The sequence below is a fragment of the Rattus norvegicus genome, chromosome 13, assembly GCF_021556685.1.
Source record: "Rattus norvegicus strain SHRSP/BbbUtx chromosome 13, alternate assembly SHRSP_T2T, whole genome shotgun sequence".
NCBI classification, from domain to species: Eukaryota; Metazoa; Chordata; class Mammalia; order Rodentia; family Muridae; genus Rattus; species Rattus norvegicus.
The window spans coordinates 41,749,286-41,765,000 of record NC_141546.1 but is presented as its reverse complement, the minus strand read 5'-3'; the positions used below and the strand labels follow the sequence as shown (position 1 = coordinate 41,765,000).

Genomic DNA, 15,715 nt, shown 5'->3' with positions numbered 1-15,715 from the left:
CTAAAAGCTCTAGAACAAAAAGAAGCAAACACACTCAAGAGGAGTAGATGGCAGGAAATAATCAAACTCAGAGCTGAAATCAACCAGGTAGAAACAAAAAGAACTATACAAAAAATTTTTTAAAAATCAGGAGCTGATTTTTTTTTTTTTGAGAAAATCAACAAGCTAGATAAACTCTTAGCCAGACTAACCAGAGGTCACAGAGAGTATCTAAATTAACAAAATCAGAAATGAAAAGGGAGACATAACAACAGAATCTGAGGAAATTCAAAAAAATCATCAGATCCTACTACAAAAGCCTATATTCAACAAAACTGGAAAATCTGGGTAAAATGGACAATTTTCTAGACAGATACCAGGTACCAAAGTTAAATCAGGATCAGATAAACCATCTAAACAGTCCCATAACTACCAGAGAAATAGAAACAATTATTAAATGTCTCCCAAACAAAAACAAAACAAAACAAAAACCAAACCAAACCAACTAAACAAACAAAAATCAGAACCAGATGGGTTTAGTGAAGAATTCTATCAGATCTTCATAGAAGAGCTAATACCAATACTGTCCAAAGTATTCCACAAAACTGAAACAGATGGAGCACCACCCAATTCCTTCTATGAAGCCACAATTACACTTAAACCTAAACCACACAAAGACCCAACAAAGAAAGAGAACTTCAGACCAATTTCCCTTATGAATATCGCTGCAAAAATACTCAATAAAGTTCTCGAAAACAGAATGCAAGAACACCTCAAAACAATCATCCATCATGATCAAGTAGGCTTCATACCAGGGATGCAGGGATGGTTCAATATATGGAAATCCATCTATGTAATCTGCTGTGTAAATAAACTCTAAGAAAAAAAACCACATGATCACCTCATTAGTTGCTGAGAAAGCATTTGACAAAATTCAACACTCTTTCATGATAAAAGTCTTGGAAAGATCGGGAATTCAAGGCCCATACCTAAACATAGTAAAAGCAATATACAGCAAATCAGTAGCCAACATCTAACTAAATGGAGAGAAACTTGAAGCAATCCCACTAAAATTAGGGACTAGACAAGGCTGCCCACTCTCTCCTTACTTATACAATATAGGACTCAAAGTCCTAGCCAGAGCAATCAGACAATGAAAGGAGGTCAAAGGGATACAGATTGGAAAGGAAGAAGTAAAAATATCACTATTTGCAGATGAGATTATAGTATACTTAAGTTTTCCCAAAAGTTCCACCAGAGAACTACTAAGCCTGATAAACAACTTCAACAAAGTGGCTGGATATAAAATTAATGCAAACAAATCAGTAGCCTTCCTCTACTCAAAGGATAAACAGGCTGAGAAAGAAATTAGGGAACGACACTCTTCACAATTGTCACAAATAACATAAAATACCTAGATGTGACTTTAACCAAGCAAGTGAAAGATCTGTATGACAAGAACTTCAAGTCTCTAAAGAAAGAAATTGAAGAAGATCTCAGAGGATGGAAAGATCTCCCATGCTCATGGATTGGCAGGATTAATATTGTAAAAATGGCCATCTTGCCAAAAGCAATCTACAGATTCAATTCAATCCCCATCAAAATTTCAAATCATTTCTTTATAGAGTTAGATGGAGAAATTTGCTCATTTAGAATAACAAAAAGCCAGGATAGCAAAAACTATCTTCAACAATAAAAGAACTTCTGGGGGAATCACCATCCCTGACCTCTAGCAGTATTACAGAGCAATAGTGATGAGAACTATATGGTATTGGTACAGAGACAGGCAGGTAGATCAATGGAATAGAACTGAAGACCCAAAAATGAACCCACACACCTATGGTCACTTGATCTTTTACGAAGGAGCTAAAACTATCCAATGTAAGAAAGATAGCATTTTCAACAAATGGTGCTGGTTCAACTAGAGGTCAACATGTAGAAGAATGCAAATTGATCCATTCTTATCACCTGGTACAAAGCTCAAGTCCAAGTGGATCAAGGACCTCCACATCGAACCAGATACACTCAAACTAATAGAAGAAAAAGCGGGGAAGTACCTCGAACATATGGGCATTGGGGAAAATTTCCTGAACAAAACACCAATGGCTTAAAGAATCAACAAATGGGACATCATAAAATTGCCAAGTTTCTGTAAGGCAAAGGACATTGTCATTAGGACAAAACAGCAACCAACAGATTGGGGAAAGATCTTTACCAATCCTACATCTGATAGAGGGTTAATATCCAATATATACAAAGAACTCAAGAAGTTAGACTCAAAAAAAAGTTAGACTCCAGAGAATCAAATAACCCTATTAAAAAGTAGGGTACATAGCTAAACAAAGAATTCTCAGCTAAGGATTAATTGAATGGATGCGAAGCACCTAAAGAAATGTTCAATGTCCTTAGTCACCAGGGAAATGCAAATCAAAACAACCCTGAGATTCTACCTCATACCAGTCAGAGTGGCTAAGATAAAACAAACAAACAAACAAACAAAAAAACAAAAAAACAAAAAACCCCTCTGGTGACAACAGATGATGGTGAGAATGTGGAGGAAGAGGAACACTCCTCCATTGTTAGTGGGATTGTAAGCTGGTACAACCATTCTGGAAGTCAGTCTGGTGGTTCACTACCTGAGGACCCAGCTATACCACTCCTGGGCATATACCCAAAAGATGCTCCAACATATAACAAGAACACATGCTCCACTATGTTCATAGCAGCCTTATTAATAATAGCCAGAAGCTGTTAAAAACCCAGATGTCCCTCAACAGAGGAATGGATACAGAAAATGTGGTACATCTACACAATGGAGTATTACTCAGCCATTAAAAACTATGACTTCATAAAAGTCACAGGTAAATGGATGGAACTAGAAAATATCATCCTGAGTGAGGTGACCTAATCACAAAAACTCACACATCTGATTTCTGCTAACAAATCAATTACTTTGTTCTGTCTTAATATAACATAGTAATCCATAGAGCCAAGTCACTTCCCTACAACCGAGCTGTAAATGCTAAAATTGGTTCTAGGGCAAATATAACAAGACATAAAAGTTAAAAGAGATTCTGTAGTGGAGATTCAATTCCGTTTTTTATTTCATTGATGTTGCTGTCCGACATCACTTCAGTTTTCCCTACCATGCCTTAGAAACTGCATGGCTGCTTCCCTTCTTATTACAATCAATGGCAGGGTAAAAGAGTTGATTTCCTGATGCCCAGCCTACAAGAAGTTAAGTAGTTAAGTCGGACATACCATCTCTGGGTCACCCTCAGGTGTGTGCTGGGAGAAACTCACCTTGCCTTGCTGTTGGAGCTGCACCCAGCCTCCATAGCCGAACCTCTGCAATGAGGAGAATCACAGTTAGACTTAGTCAGTAAAGAAGAGGGGCCTGCAGCCAAGGTACGTCTTCTAGACGCAGGATCCCAAACTCTGTCCTATCAGACACCATCTTCCCATGTGTCCCCTTCTTCAGACCTGTATTCTCATTAAATCGATTTACCTTTAAATTGATACATTTATAGGGAAAGAAAAACTCCTATATCTGGGTTAGGGATGTGGCTCAGTTGGTAGGATGCTTGCCTAGCATGCACAAAGCCCCGGGTTCCATCCCCAGTACCGAATAAATTGGGCAAGGTGGTTCACACCTCTAATCCCAGGATCCAGGAGATGGAAGCAGGAAGCCTAGAGTTCAAGGCCATTCCTGACTGTACAGTGAGTGTGAGACCAGCTTGGACTGCATGAGTCCCTGTCCCATTTGAGAGGAGGAGGCAGAGGAGGAGGAGGAGGAGGAGAAGGAGGAGGAGGAGGGGGAGGAGGAGGAGGGGGAGGAGGGAGAGGAGGAGGAGGGGGAGGAGGAGGAGGAAGAAGAAGAGAAGGAGGAAGCTAGTTTTGTTGTTTGAGATGTTTTCCCTCCTGGCTGAATCTATCTTCCGGTCTCAGTCTCCTGAGTACTTGAGATTACAGGTATGTGCTACTTTGCCCAACTGTTAAATGATATTTCTTGGGGACTTCACACCTTCATCATGTGCCCTGAACTTCCAAGTAATGAGAGAGAAAGAGAGAGAGAGAGAGAGAGAGAGAGAGAGAGAGAGAGAGAGAGAGAGAGAGAGAGATATCTATTTTCTTAGAAGAGTAGTTTAGAGTCAAATTATGGTATGAAGAGATAGTTCAGCTGGTAATATAAGCCAGAGGACCTGGGTTTGACCTGAGAACTTATGTAAAAAAGCTGGACACCATGGCACACATTTGGAATCCCAGTAGCTAGCCTGAAGCAGCTTTTGCCATGGGCTTCACCATATCACTGTTACCAAAAGTTACACCATAGATTAACCCAAAGCATTTCCCCCATGGATTCCTGGGCCAAGACCCTATTGTTTGTAACATCAGAGAGTGAGCTCTGATTTTCCAGAAACAACTTAACTCTGTTCCTATGAATCTGTTGTTTTTCCACCTCAGACGGTCTGTTTTAAAAATGCATGTATGAAGCACAGGCCTTTAATCCAAGCATTTAGGAGGCAGAGTCATGTGGATTTCTGAGTTTGAGGCCAGCCTGGTCTACAGAGTGAGTTCCAGGACAGCCAGAGCTACATAGAAACCCTGCCTCAAAACAACAACAACAACAGCAACAACAACAACAACAACAACAACAAGAATGCATGTATGTTTCTGTGGGTGCACATGTGTATGGAGGTGCATGTGTAGATGGAGACCAGAGGAATCCTTAGCTGTTGCCCTGTAGGCACCATCTATCTTGATTTTTGAGACAGAATTTCTGCTAAGTAATGAGTCCTAGGAATCCACTTGTCTCTGCATCCCCAGTTCAAGGATTGCAGGATTACTTTTTTTTTTCCAGAGCTGGGGACTGAACCCAGGGCCTTGCGCTTCCTAGGCAAGCGCTCTACCACTGAGCTAAACCCCCAATCCCGCAGGATTACTTTTTAATATGAATTATAAAGATGTAATTCAGGCCTTCCCACCTATAAAGCAAGTATTTCACTGATTCCCCTCTGCCAATCACTGGAATTTTCTTTCTTGGAGATTTCACAGAAAACCGGAAATAATTCTACCCCAAGATCCAGCTATACACTCCTGGGCATATAACCAAAAGACGCTCCACCACCCCACAAAGACACCTGCTCAACTATGTTACAGAAGCTTTATTTTTCACAGCCAGAAATGGGAAACAACTTAGATGTCCCTCAGCTGAAGAATGGATAAAGAAAATGTGGTACATTTACACAGTGGAATATTACTCAGCCATTGAAAACAAAGATATCATGAATTTTGCAGAAATGGATGGAACTTGAGAATTTCATCCTGAGTGAGGTAACCTAGACCCAGAAGGACACGTATGGTATACACTCATTTATGAGTGCATATTAGCCATAAAATGCAGGTACCATGTTATACTCCACAGACCTAAAGAAACTAAAGAAGAGGGAAGGGCCAAGAGAGGATACTTGAATCTCACTCAGAAGGGTCACAGGAGGCAGATGGAGGGAGGGAACTGGGTGGGAGAGAGGGTTTAGGGAGGGGAATGGGGAGGTTTGGGATCAGGTAGGGAGAGAGACTGGAGAGATGGTCAGATGGCCATGAGAATGAGTGGAAATCTGCAACTGACATGGGTGAGGAGGTGGGGAGCATAGAGAGGACGAGACAGAGACCTGAGACAGGGGAGGTACCCGAGAATCAATGGGGGTGACCTTAGCTGAGACTCAGTGGGGATATGGAACGTGAAGAGACTACTTCATATAGCCAGGCAGAAAGCCCAGTGGAGCCATAGGGACAGCAACCCACCCATAAAACCTTCAGCCCCAAATTATCTGGTTTACAAGAAAGGCAGGCACAGGGCATGGAGTAGAGCCTGAGGGAATGGCCAAGCAATAACCAGCCCAACTTGAGACCCATCCCATGGGCAAGCACCAATCCATGACAGTATGAATGATACTCTGTTATGCTTGCAGACAGGTGTCTAGCATAACTGTCCTCTGAGAGGCTCCATCTGGCAGCTGACTCAAAAGGATGCAGACACCACAGTCGAACAGTCGTCAGAGCTTGGGGACTCTTTTGGAAGAGTTGGGGAAAGGATTGAGGGACCTGAAGGAGATAGGAATTTCACAGAAAGACTAATGGAGTCAACTAACCTGGACTCTTGGGGCCTCAGAGACTGAACCACCAACCAAAGAGTAAACAACGGCTGGACCTAGGGCTCCCTACATATATGTAGCAGATGTGCTGCTTGGTCTTCATGTGGGTCTTGAACAATGGCTATGCCAAAAGTTGTTGCTGTCTGTGGGACACGTTCTTCTAGCTGGGCTGCCTTGTCTGGCCTCAGTGGGAGAGGATGTACCTACCCCCACAGAGACTTGATGTGCCAGGGTTGGGGGATACCTACCCTCTCAGAGAGGGGTGGAAGGATTGTTAGAGGGGGCGACTGGGAGGAGGGGTGGTGAGCAGGAAGTAAAGCGAATTGAAAAAATAAAAGAATCCTGATCCTATTCCTGATTGAAATCACCACCAGCGTGCAACAAAGGATCTGTCAAAAACGACTTCTTTAAAACGATTAGTTAATCATCATCCCTGATATGTTGACTCTCCTGTTTTCTTCCTTCATTGCACAAGGGAGTGGAGGTTGTGAGGGGTGTGTCTATTAATATTTAAGAAGAAAAACCAGGTTCGGAAGGAGATATTAGTTCTTCCAAAAGCACTTAAGATTCTCAAACAAAATAGCAGTGGCTTACTCTTTTCATTATCCTGTTGGAAAGTTTGAAGAAACTGAGAAAAGATCAGAGGCAGGTATTTTAAAATATTTTCCCTACTAAGAAACAATTTGAAAAAATGAAGGCGTTTTGCTGTAGATACCCACTGTAGGGGGCAGAAGATGTGCTTCGGTGCTTGCCTGGCGTTTGCTAAGACCGGGGTTCCATCCCTGGCATTGCACAAACCAGGCATGGTGGTATACACCAATGGTTCCAGAACTGTGGAGGTGGAGGTAGGAGAGTCAGAAGTTATCCTCAGCTACATAGCAAGTTCGAGGCCAGTCTAGGATAGATGAAATGCTGTCTCAAAAAAAAACAACATACACACACACACAGACACACAGACACACACACACACAGACAGACAGACAGACACACACACACACAGACACACACATGCACGCAAATGCACATGCACATTATTTCTAGTCTATTATTGTAGACTAGAAATAATGGAACACAGAGAAAGACCCCAGCATCACACAAATATATCTGTCTTTCACTCCCATGTTTCAGGGAATCATGGTCACTGGAGTTTAATTATTCCAACACTGGCTAACCGTCATCACTCCCAGGGAAACTTCTACTATGTTAAAGATCCGATTGCTTGACCTGTGGGTTGTGATCCCACGATGGAGCTCCCTCTGTGGGTTTATATGAATGAGAGAAGTTGGGGAGGATCTTGATGTCTGGGGGGAACCTACAAAGCTCTAGGCTCATTTCTGAATATCAAGTACGTCACCTGTCAAGCTTGGTTAATAATGTAGATATTTAACTGCACATGTTGTGTCATTTTATACTCATCTGTCTATCTTTTTGTGTTTGCGTGTGTTCATGTGTGAGTATACATGCATGTTTACTGTTTGTGTGTGCTCATGTGTGAGTATACATGTGTGTTTACTGTTTGTGTGTGCTCATGTGTAAGTAGTATACATGTGTGTTTACTGTTTGTGTGTGCTCATGTGTAAGTAGTATACATGCATGTTTACTGTTTGTGTGTGCTCATGTGTAAGTAGTATACATGTGTGTTTACTGTTTGTGTGTGCTCATGTGTAAGTAGTATACATGCATGTTTACTGTTTGTGTGTGCTCATGTGTAAGTAGTATACATGTGTGTTTACTGTTTGTGTGTGCTCATGCGTGAGTAGTATACATGTGTGTTCAGTGTTTACGCATGCTCATGTATGAGTATACATGTGAGAATGGACAGGTGCTGATGTAGAGTATTTATTTCTCCTCAGGTTCCATTCACTTTGTTTTTTGAGGCAGGGTCTCCTGTCAGTCTGGGATTCATCAAATAGACTAAAGGGACTGGTTAACAAGCCCCAGGAATCAGTCTCTACCTTCCTGGTGATGGATCCCGAGTATGTCCCCACACCTGGTTTTTACATAGGCTCTGGATTGAACACAGGCCCTTGACTGAGGTACCTCCTCAGCTTTCCTCTTTGGTTTTAATCTCCCGAGGTACAAAGGACGCCAGAGAACTATTACCATTGCTCTTATTCTTACGAAGTGTCCTCTGCCTACAGCATGTGAGACTCCAAGGTCAGAAGTACTGAACGAACCACTCTTCCAATGCAATTGGTGTGAGGAGGGGGAGATGGTATAAAAGAGCCACCAAGAGGCATGCTCAGGAAGTTTCCAGGATGCACATCTCTGTATCTCCGAATCTTCTGTCTTTCAGTTTTTCCCAGCTGGTTTAAATAATGACTTTAGGGTCCAGCAGGTGGGGCGATTGGAAACTGTCAGCTATCAGTGCCCAGTTCTTGGCTTCAGCTTGGAGAAAGTCTTGTGGGGTTGCAAACAAGGGAAGGGAGGTAAGATGTGGCAGCCTACTGTGGAAAGCTTTCTCTTCTCTGCAAAAAGAAAGCTTTGTTCTAGGCTCCCCTGGGTTTTCAAGGTGGGGAGAGGGAGGGCCTTCATTTTAGGGCTGAGCTGGGAACAGCCTTCTGTGCTTAGAATGGGGAATCTTATTGGGACCTAGTGGGAAGATGAACTTTCCTTCCAAGGATGCCAGAGAGGGTGTTCCCCCAGAGATAGTGGGCATCTGCTTACACTCTTGTGAGGGAGTTGCAAAGGTTGGTTTTAAGTCCCACAGTAAGAATGAAGCAGGAGTTGGGATTGTCATGCACACCTGTAATGTGGCACTCAGGAAAGCTGGGGCAGGAGAATCAAAGTTGGGGGCCAACCTGGGTTACGTAATGAGACCCTATCTCATGGTAGCATGGAGGGGGCATGGTGGAGAGAGAAGGGGGTTGGGGGGGAGAGAGAGGACAGAGAGCAAGAGAGAGCGAGAGAGAGCGAGAGAGAGAGAGAGAGGGGGAGGGAGGGAGAGAGAGGCAAAGATTGGATTCAACATCGGATTCTTTGTGTAGTTGCCTGAATGTGACTGGAACTGAAAATCACTCTGATTTATTATGTCTTAGTCCCATTGGGCTACTCTGACACAATACTGGAGGCTTATAAACACAGACTTTTATTTCCTGTAGTTTCAGAAAGCTGGGACATCCAAGATGAAGGCGCTAGCTGATGTGGTAAGAGGCTGTCCTGGTTCCTGCAGAGCCTTACAACAGAAAAATTCCAGAGTTCCCTTTGGCCTGTTTTATAGAAACAGTCCAGTTCCTCTTGCTCTAATTGCTTCCACTTGTGTGTATTCTTGGATTTCAATATGAATTTTGAGAGGACATAGCATTTAGACCACAGAACTTTCTAAGCTCTTTCAAGATTCCCATCTAGGCAGAAAGCTAGAGACCATGGAGCGTGGAACCCTTTTGGTATGACATTCTCTAGGTGGGTGTCATGCTGGCCACTCTCTCAAGGAAAGTAAAGGTAAGGAGGATCATCTAGAAGCCACCCTTAAACTGTGGGTCGTGATCTCATGTGGTGGTTATTTACTGGGTGTTGTAAAAGATTTGGAAACAGCAGAACATTAATTCAGCGTCAGATATGTAACGAATCCAAGGTGGTTCTGGCAGGCAGTGCCCATGTTGCATTGTGCAACTTCTCCGAAGCCTTGGTTCTGAACACACAACCTGTGCACTTTGCACTGTGCAGGCTGTCACACTGTGCAACGCCAGGGAACACCTCCCAAAACACCTCTGCTGGGAATCAAGACTATTGTATGTAATACATTACAGTGACTACTGTATATATAGTTTCTGGCTCTTAGAGAAACTTAATGGATTCATTATGGAAAACAAAGGCTTCCAGAATTTTTCCAGCCATCATTCCTCAGCCTGTAAGTATGCTATTAGTACATTTTTAGATTGTACTGTGTTAGAATGTTTGCTGTAGTATTGCTAACCTGTGACTGGGAATATAGCTCAGTCTGCAGTCTGCTTGTCTTGCATGTACAAATTCCCGAGTTTGATCCCAGCACCATATAAACTGGCATGGTGGCTTATGTCTCAAATCCCAGCACTCAAGAGGCAACAGCAGGAGGGTCGAGAGTTCAAGGTCATTCTTGGTGACTTAGAGAGCCCAGCCTGGGCTATATGAGACCCCTGTCTTTAAAAAATGAACAAAAACAAACAAACAAACAAACAAACAAACAAACAGAATTGCATTTGATTTGCTGGCTTGAATTTCATAAAACAGGCCAAAAAATTTTGCCTTTGGATTAAGACAGAATTCTCAATTCTTTGTGGAATGGCCCTAAAGTACTTCTGCTATTCTCTACTATATATTTATGTGCGATAGCTTTCTTAGCACTGATAGTTATGTAAACAAAATAGCCGTTAATTCTGAAAAGCGTTGACGATGTCCTGCAGTGTCAAATGTTCAACCAAGATTTAATTCTTTATGTAAACACAAACATTAGGATGAAAATTGGCTTTTTATCCTTAATATATATTAAAGAATTGTCTTAAATGTTCAATTTATATATCTTGGGAGGCGTAAAAACGTCTCAGTAGGAAGGAGTCCTGACTGGGAAACACTTGAGAAGCTTCAGGACAGAGGCCACCATGGGAGTCCTGGACACTTTTGGGTGGGTATTTGTTTGTTTGCTCTAAGAGGTTCAAACAAAATGAAAACCTGTAACTCTGGAGTTTAATACTCCTTGCTTCCACTAGATCTGGGAGCTGTCCTAAATGTGTGTGTGTGTGTGTGTGTGTGTGTGTGTGTGTGTGTGTGTGTGTGTGTGTGTTCCTAAGGCTGTCAGGTTAGGGAATAGGATGTGTTTCATACCTAATCTATTCATTGTAATGTTCATTGGATGGCTCCTCATAAGCTGTTGGAAATGGCGTTGTAAGAAGGTCACTGCCTATGGTTTCCACAGAAGTCAGGCTGAGACATGCCTCTCATAAAATCATTAACATCTTGAGGTGTTGTTTACACTTTTATAAGGTGTGACTAGGACAAGAAGTTCCCAAGCAGACAGGCCCCCACTTTGGGCTATGAGGGATCTCTTTTTCCATTGGCCATGATGGGACAGGCTTTCTGAGGCAGCTCAGTTCTATTCTCACAGTTTAATCTGTTACTTCTACCTCCCAGCTCACTTACCGATGGACAAAGAAGTGCCTGAGATCAAAAGCCTTTTTTTTTTCCTTTGAGTCAGGGTCTCATATACTTCTTAAACACTAGTGTCATGGAGGATGACCTTGAACATCTGATCCTCCTGCCTCCACTTCCTGAAAGCTGGGACAGCAGGCATGGACTGTTTATGCAGTGCTGGAGGAAACTGAACCAAGGGCCTGGTGCAGGCAGGCAAGTGCCCATCACCTGAGGTATGCCCTGAGCCTGAGGTTAGCATTTTTATACAAGGTTAACAGTGAGAAGAAAATTTGCTTGCACAAGGAACCACTTTTTCAAAAGCGTTTGAGTTCATTCACTTTTCCCCCACCTTAAATTAAGTAAATTATTAGTGAGAGCAGTCCAGAATACGACAGGCTGTGTAAAACCAGATACCATAACGTCTAGGTACTTACAATTTTTTCCATGTTCCCCACTTCTTTTTTCAGCACCCCTCCCTCCCTCTTTTTCTTTCTCATTCCCTCCTTCCTTCCCTCCCTGCCCCCTTCTCTTCCTTTCCGGTCTGGAATGTACTATGTAATTGTACATTCTTTAACCTACTGACACCAACTTTCAAAGTTTTTAAGGGAGTGTACTGAGAGATAACTGAGAGTGTGCACTGCTCTTCCAGAAGACCCGGGTTCCTAGCATCCTGTAACTTCAGCTCAAGGACATCTGACGTCTGTGACACAGTATGCTTGGCTTACAACTCTAACACACACTCTCTCTCTCTCTCTCTCTCTCTCTCTCTCTCTCCCTCTCCCCCTCTCTCTCTCTCCCTCTCTCCCTCTTCCTCTCCTTCCCTCTCCCTGTCTCAGTCAGTCGGTCTGTCTGTCTGTCTGTCTGTCTGTCTGTCTCTCTCTCACACACACACACACACACACACACACACACACACACACACACACACACTTAGAAGTAAGTCTTTAAGGGAAGTTTCCATCCTTAGGGAAACACAGAACATACTTTCACCCCCTCTCTGTGCTTCAGATGGAATCCAGGGCTTCCCACATACCAGGGAAACACTATCATGAGCCAAGCCCACAGGTCCGCCCTGCCTCGTTTTCTTTTGACAGAGAGCACTCTTATAGACGCCCATTGTACATATATTTCATGTCACCAATTCCAGGGATTGCTAAGATACCTGCTTCCCAGGTCTTCCTAAGAAGGGTTCACAGCTTAAAGATCAGACAGGAAAGGTTTCAGACAGAGTCCTGAAATAGACTGGAAAGACATTTCACAAAGCTATCTCCTGGTGCTTCTAGAACCTATTTTAAAACCTTCTGGAAAGCGACCACATTCTATTTCTTTTAATGGCCTTTCAGTTGCAGCCATGACTTTCGATCCAGTACTTGGCAGGTGCCCTTCCAGCAGCTGAGCACACCGTTTAAAAGGCCTCAGAGCTGCTTGACTTAAATCGTCCAGGAATTTGACAGGATGTGTCATGTGATGGGATGAGAAGAGCTTCTAGAAAGCCCTGATTTCTTTGACCCATTGTTCCACTGAAATGAACGTAAAAGCCATCTTTAAATAGTAGGAAATTAGAGCTACCTAGTAACTTAAGAATCACTCCCCCAAGAGCAAAGAAGAACGACTCCATCCCATTCCATCTCCAAAGAAGTGAGAGATCTACGAGCAGAGGTGTTGGGACGCCCTGGAAAAGGTCCAGAAAGAATCCGGAACATTAGTCACCATTACCTTTTCTAGATCAGGCCATTCCTTTGGTAGAATGTGAGTGTGGATGTCAATTTTCATCTCCACAGGACCAGAGGAGACACATGTATATACAAAAGGGAAAATTCTGATATCGAGAGATCGTCATGAAAATCAGAGTTCATTGACTCCTCTGTCCCTTTATTTCTATCTTCAGGTACCAGTCAGGGGGCCTGGCCAGCCCAGTTGGTTCATGCCAACTGCCCTATTAAAGTTCAAGATTCTGTTTGTGCACTTGGTTTGGGGCCAACATTCTTTGGTAACTAGGACTCAGCACAAAATTAAAAAAAAAAATCTCAACGAGAAAACAGGAATGTACTCGGCTTCAGAGGTCAAAAGTACAGCACGCTGCCTAGATTCAGTGGTAGCTCACAACTTGGCTGATTTGGAGATGGGGATGGAGCTCAGCTGGCAGAAGGCTTGCCTAACACGGATGAAGTCCTGGGCTCCACTGGCAGCACCACTTCCACCAGACATGGTGGCGCGCACTTATGATTACGGTGCCTTGGAAATGGCCAAGGACAGATCAGAAGTTCAAGGTCACCTTTGGCTTCCTAGCAAGTTCAAGGCTGGTCTGTACAGGAGACCTCCTCCAGCGAAAAGTTGACTAATTTTGTGTTTTGATATTTAAAATTTATTAAGATGCATTCTATTAAAAAAAACAACCAGCATATATTCAGACATAAAATAATTCAGGAGAGTTTTAAAGAAAAATGATTTATCCCCAATTCATCTCTTCTTATATTTGGTTTTATTGCCCAAAAATAACTCACTTTACTTTGGGTTTTGTTTTTATTCAGTTAGATATCTCCAAGTCTTTAGTATTTTCTTTTATGAGACAGGCTTTCTCCGTGTAAAAGCTCTGGCTGTTCTGGAACTCACTTTGTAGACCAGGCTGGCCTTGAACTCACGGAGATCCATTTACCTTTGCTCTAAAGTGCTCACCACCACGCAGGGCTAAATCATATTTAAAAATTGGCTTGCTCCTGAAAATTTAACATGTTGAAAACATGGTAGGGGAAGTTTCTTTTTCTTTGTCTTTTTAAATTATTTTAAATGTAGAAGTGTTCTTGTCTACATGTATGTCTATGCACTACATGCATGTCTGCTGCCCCCAGAGATCAGAAAGGGGCATTGAAACTGGAATTATGGATGGTTATGGGGCGTTGGACCCCCGGAACTAGAGTTACAGATGCTTGTGAATGCTGGGAATTGAACCCGGGTCCTCTGGAAGAGCAGCTAGTGTTCTTGCTTGCTGAGGCATCTCTCCTGACCTGGGAAGTTTCATCTTCATTGGTTGTCATCCGTTTTCTCTTCGAGCTACATTTTGTTCTTTGCCTTTGGTTTCTTTATTCACCAACCACGTGTCTTTTCATTTATTCATACACATGTGTATGTGGCAAGCACTTACTAAGAGCTGTGTTGAAAATGTTGGGAGACATTTTGTAGAAGGTGTTCACCACTCAGATTATGATTTGTCCACACCGACTTTCTGTTTCATTCATTCATTCATCTGTCGATTCATTCACTTATGCGTGTTAAAAAACATGTATGGAAAGTTACTATGTGCTGAGGATATAACGTTGATTGAGATAAGATGATGGACTTCCTATAATAGTAGGTCACACTGTATATAGCCTGTGCATTAGGGACAGGATATAGCCACCATTCCAGTTGAGGGTATGTGGTGTGGTTCAGGAGGGTGTCCATTGGAGCATAACATGGGACTTATGGTCATGCCACCAAGAGGAGCCCAGAATGAACCAGCCCTTCCTGCTTTATTCCATATTTACTTTTTCTCATCCTGGAAAGGAAAAGGTTCGAGGTACCCTAGAGGCTCTGACAAAACCTTGCATCTGCTTTAGGGATGTTCCCTTCTGTTCTACTTCTTCAATACAGAAACTGAGTAGTCAAAAAGCCTTCTGGCTATGAGTCACCTAGATTCTGGATAAATTATAAAAGAACATACTAGTCATTGATGTTCAGCCTGAGAGGAAATGGGGGATAATTTCAATTCTCTTACCTTTTCTTCTTTCTGTAGATGAATCTTCATATTGCTTGGGCCATCCTCAAAGTCTTAGGATTACCTTGAATTCTTGATTCTTTTGCTGTCATGCCTCATGCTGACATTGCAGGTATATACCACCACACCTGTGTTCAGGTATATACCACCATATCCGTGTTCAGGTATATACCACCACACCAGTGTTGGGCGATGGTCTCATGCTACGATGTATTCAAATGCTAAATACCGGCACCCAAGATCTGGTGGCCCCTACTAGCAGATCCTCACATACAGCAAGCAAAGTAAACTTTGCTCCCCAATTTATAACTATTGTTTAATAAAGGTGGTTACAGCCAGTAACTGGGGAGAATAGAGGTTGGTGGAGTTTCAGTTACTGGGTCACAGGTAGGGATCATGAGAAGGAGGGTGAAGGGGAGTGGAGGAGGAAGAAGAGGAGAGAACAGGAGAATGCCCCCAGGACAGACTGCTGGAACAGTAACCTGGGTGAGACTTGAACAGCACGTGTTTGTGGAGTGCAGTTGGGAATTAACGATCTAGCATATAGAAAGATAGATTAGGGGTGGTTCTCCCAGTAAGTGTGCAAGAGCTGATAAATCCACAGGACTCTGCCTCAGTTATTAGTGGGGGCAGCCTGGGTCGTATTATAATTAATAGAGATTATTAAAATCCATTTCAAAAGAATTATTTATTTTATGTATGAGTACACTGTAGCTGTCTT

The 15,715-nt window shown here is 42.8% G+C and overlaps 1 protein-coding gene across 4 annotated transcripts in view; it reads right to left on the bottom strand.

Annotated features, from left to right (window-relative positions):
• Positions 1–13,204, bottom strand: part of Acmsd (aminocarboxymuconate semialdehyde decarboxylase) — a 45,078-nt gene extending 31,874 nt beyond the window's left edge. For 2 of the 4 annotated variants that reach the window (XR_015635073.1, XM_087579924.1), the window contains exons 1-2: positions 12,957–13,204; positions 3,283–3,327 (exon numbers count right to left, since the gene is read on the bottom strand). Coding sequence is in view for 2 of the 4 variants with exons in the window: in XM_087579924.1 (XP_087436050.1) it covers positions 3,283–3,327; positions 12,957–13,013 (102 nt within the window). In the remaining 2 variants the exon portion in view is untranslated. 4 annotated transcript variants of the gene reach the window in all.
• Positions 13,205–15,715: the final 2,511 nt, after the last annotated feature.